At 39.8% G+C, this 2363-nt stretch overlaps 1 protein-coding gene across 1 annotated transcript in view; it reads right to left on the bottom strand.

The window, feature by feature from the left end:
• LOC106881690 (arginine--tRNA ligase, cytoplasmic) overlaps window positions 1-2363 on the bottom strand; it is a 282449-nt gene that overhangs the window by 266808 nt on the left and 13278 nt on the right. Inside the window, exon 2 of the mRNA XM_052969135.1 lies at window positions 1114-1263. Coding sequence (XP_052825095.1) covers window positions 1114-1263 — 150 coding nt within the window. The remainder of the gene's footprint in view (window positions 1-1113; window positions 1264-2363) is intronic.

The raw sequence follows: 2363 nt of genomic DNA, 5'->3' as shown, positions 1-2363 counted from the left end.
GCCCAGCGTCGCTTCCTGTCACTTGCGCCGGTGGCACGTATAAAGACATTCGAGCGAGATCGTTGCTAGTGCCGCTGGACTGGCTCCTGTGCAAGTGGCACATAAAATATACCATTTTGAGCGTGGCCGTTGCCAGTACCGCCTGACTGGCCTTCATGCCGGTGGCGCGTAAAAGCACCCACTACACTCTCGGAGTGGTTGGTGTTAGGAAGGGCATCCAGCTGTAGAAACTCTGCCAAATCAGATTGGAGCCTGGTGTAGCCATCTGGTTTCACCAGTCCTCAGTCGAATCAGCCAACCCATGCTAGCATGGAAAGCGGACATTAAACAATGATGATGATATTGGCAAATGTAGTCTAGAATGCAGGAGTGCATCATCATCATCATTATTCAATAATATCCATATTCATACTGGCATGGGTTAGATGATTTGACAGGATCTGATGAGCTCAAGGACTGCATCATATTCCAGTGTCTGATTTGGTATATTTCTACAGCTGGATGCCTTTCCTGACAATTTATGACATGTATTGCATGCATTTTCTGTGCCACCAGGACTAGTGCGGTTATCATGCAGTTTCCCCAAGTGGGAGAATTTCATGCTAGGAGATGATGGGCAAAAGATGGGTTAAAAGTATGAGAAAAGAGACCAGAGCAGAACAAGCTTCATGCTGTGGAGGAACTACATAACTAATCACATTTTAGGAGAGAGAGAGAGAGAGAGAGTGATCAAGTGGAGCCAGAAAGCAATGAAGAGACTGGGTGTTATATGGACTGTTGGATTTGTTGTTCGTCTGAAGTCCTGTGTTTCAATGTTATTCGTCTGAGGTCTCATGTTTCAATGTGGTTCGTCTGAGTTCCTTGTTTTCGTTGTTGTTTTGAATGACTGTGGTAGTAAAATGTCATTGATATATATGGCAAGGACATGATTCTTTATTAATAACGAACATTCGGTGAGTGCGTTCTTTGTTTGTAATTGGTAAATAAATGTAATAATTAAATTGTACAACTCGTCTTTTCTCTGCGAGTCCCCCGAGAGGAATACAACAATGGGGTTACACTCATCCAACCTGAATCAATAAACAAAAACAGAGAACATAAAAAGCAACTCACACTTTTCAAATGGTCAAGTTGGTATTGAAGTTTGACATTTTCTGACTTAAGTGCTTCTACTTCTGGTGGTAATGCCATGCTTCCACCTGCAGTGACCTCTCCCTCCTTCAATGCTGCAATTTCAGCTTCAATTTTGTTGATTTCATTTTCCTGTATTAATTGAAAAACAAAATTTTTTTAATTAAAAAGGCACACGTACACACACATTATTATTATTATTATTAGGCACAGGTGTGGCTATGTGGTAAGAAGCTTGCTTCCCAACAGCATGGTTCTGGGTTCAGTCCCACTGTGTGGCACCTTGAGCAAGTGTCTTCTAACTATAGTCTTGGGTCAACTAAAGCCTTCTGAGTGCGTATCTTTGTGTTGAAGGTTAAGTGAAACAAGTAAAAGAATAAAAGAATCAAATTTAATTAATTCAATTAATTTAGACTTTTCATCTTTGGCTTCATTTCACTCATTGAATTGCAGCCATACTGGAGCACCACCTTGAAGGGTTTCAGTCAAACAAATCAAATCCAGGAGTTTTTTTTTTTAACGCTAGTACTCATTCCAACGATCTCTTTTGCCAAACAGCTAAGTTACAGGGAACATAAACAAACTAACACTTGTTGTCAGGTGGTGTAGGGGACAATACAAACACAAAGACACACATACATACATGCACACACAGTAGGATTCCACACAGTTTCCATCTACCAGATTCAGTCATTTGGCATTAAACCATAGAAGACACTTGCCCAAGCTCCATACCTGGATATCTGACGAAATGGGTTCTTTGTACAAGCCCATGAAACTAAGTCACATAGTCAAAGTTGTTATGAACTGTGTGTGTGTTGTTCAAAAATTTACAAAAGAAAACAGAGACATGTTGAAGAACAACAAACAGGGTGTATTAGTTTGATGCTCAGAAAAAATGCAAGAAGTCTTAAACATTTTGAGTCTATGCTCTTCTACAAAATGGAATGAGGAGTGAAAACATATGAAGACAGAAAAATGGGGGAGTAAAATAAAACGCGTCTCAATCAATGGTTACACCATTACAAAGTGAATTTAAACTGAGTATTCAATTACCGAATTCGAACCAAAGAGAATAGTAATAATTATTGCGGGCTAGTGCAGTTCCGCACCTCTCCTTGAAAAATGCATTTTTTTTGAAAATATTTTTTCGGATTCGTACGTTTAAAGATGTCGGAGATTACGAATATGCAAAGAAAAAACTTTTTTTTAATTTCACCGCCCCCACCCCC

Source organism: Octopus bimaculoides, chromosome 7 (genome assembly GCF_001194135.2).
Source record: "Octopus bimaculoides isolate UCB-OBI-ISO-001 chromosome 7, ASM119413v2, whole genome shotgun sequence".
NCBI classification, from domain to species: Eukaryota; Metazoa; Mollusca; class Cephalopoda; order Octopoda; family Octopodidae; genus Octopus; species Octopus bimaculoides.
The sequence above is the reverse complement of the archived record's forward strand: the minus strand, read 5'-3'. Positions and strand labels throughout refer to the sequence as shown.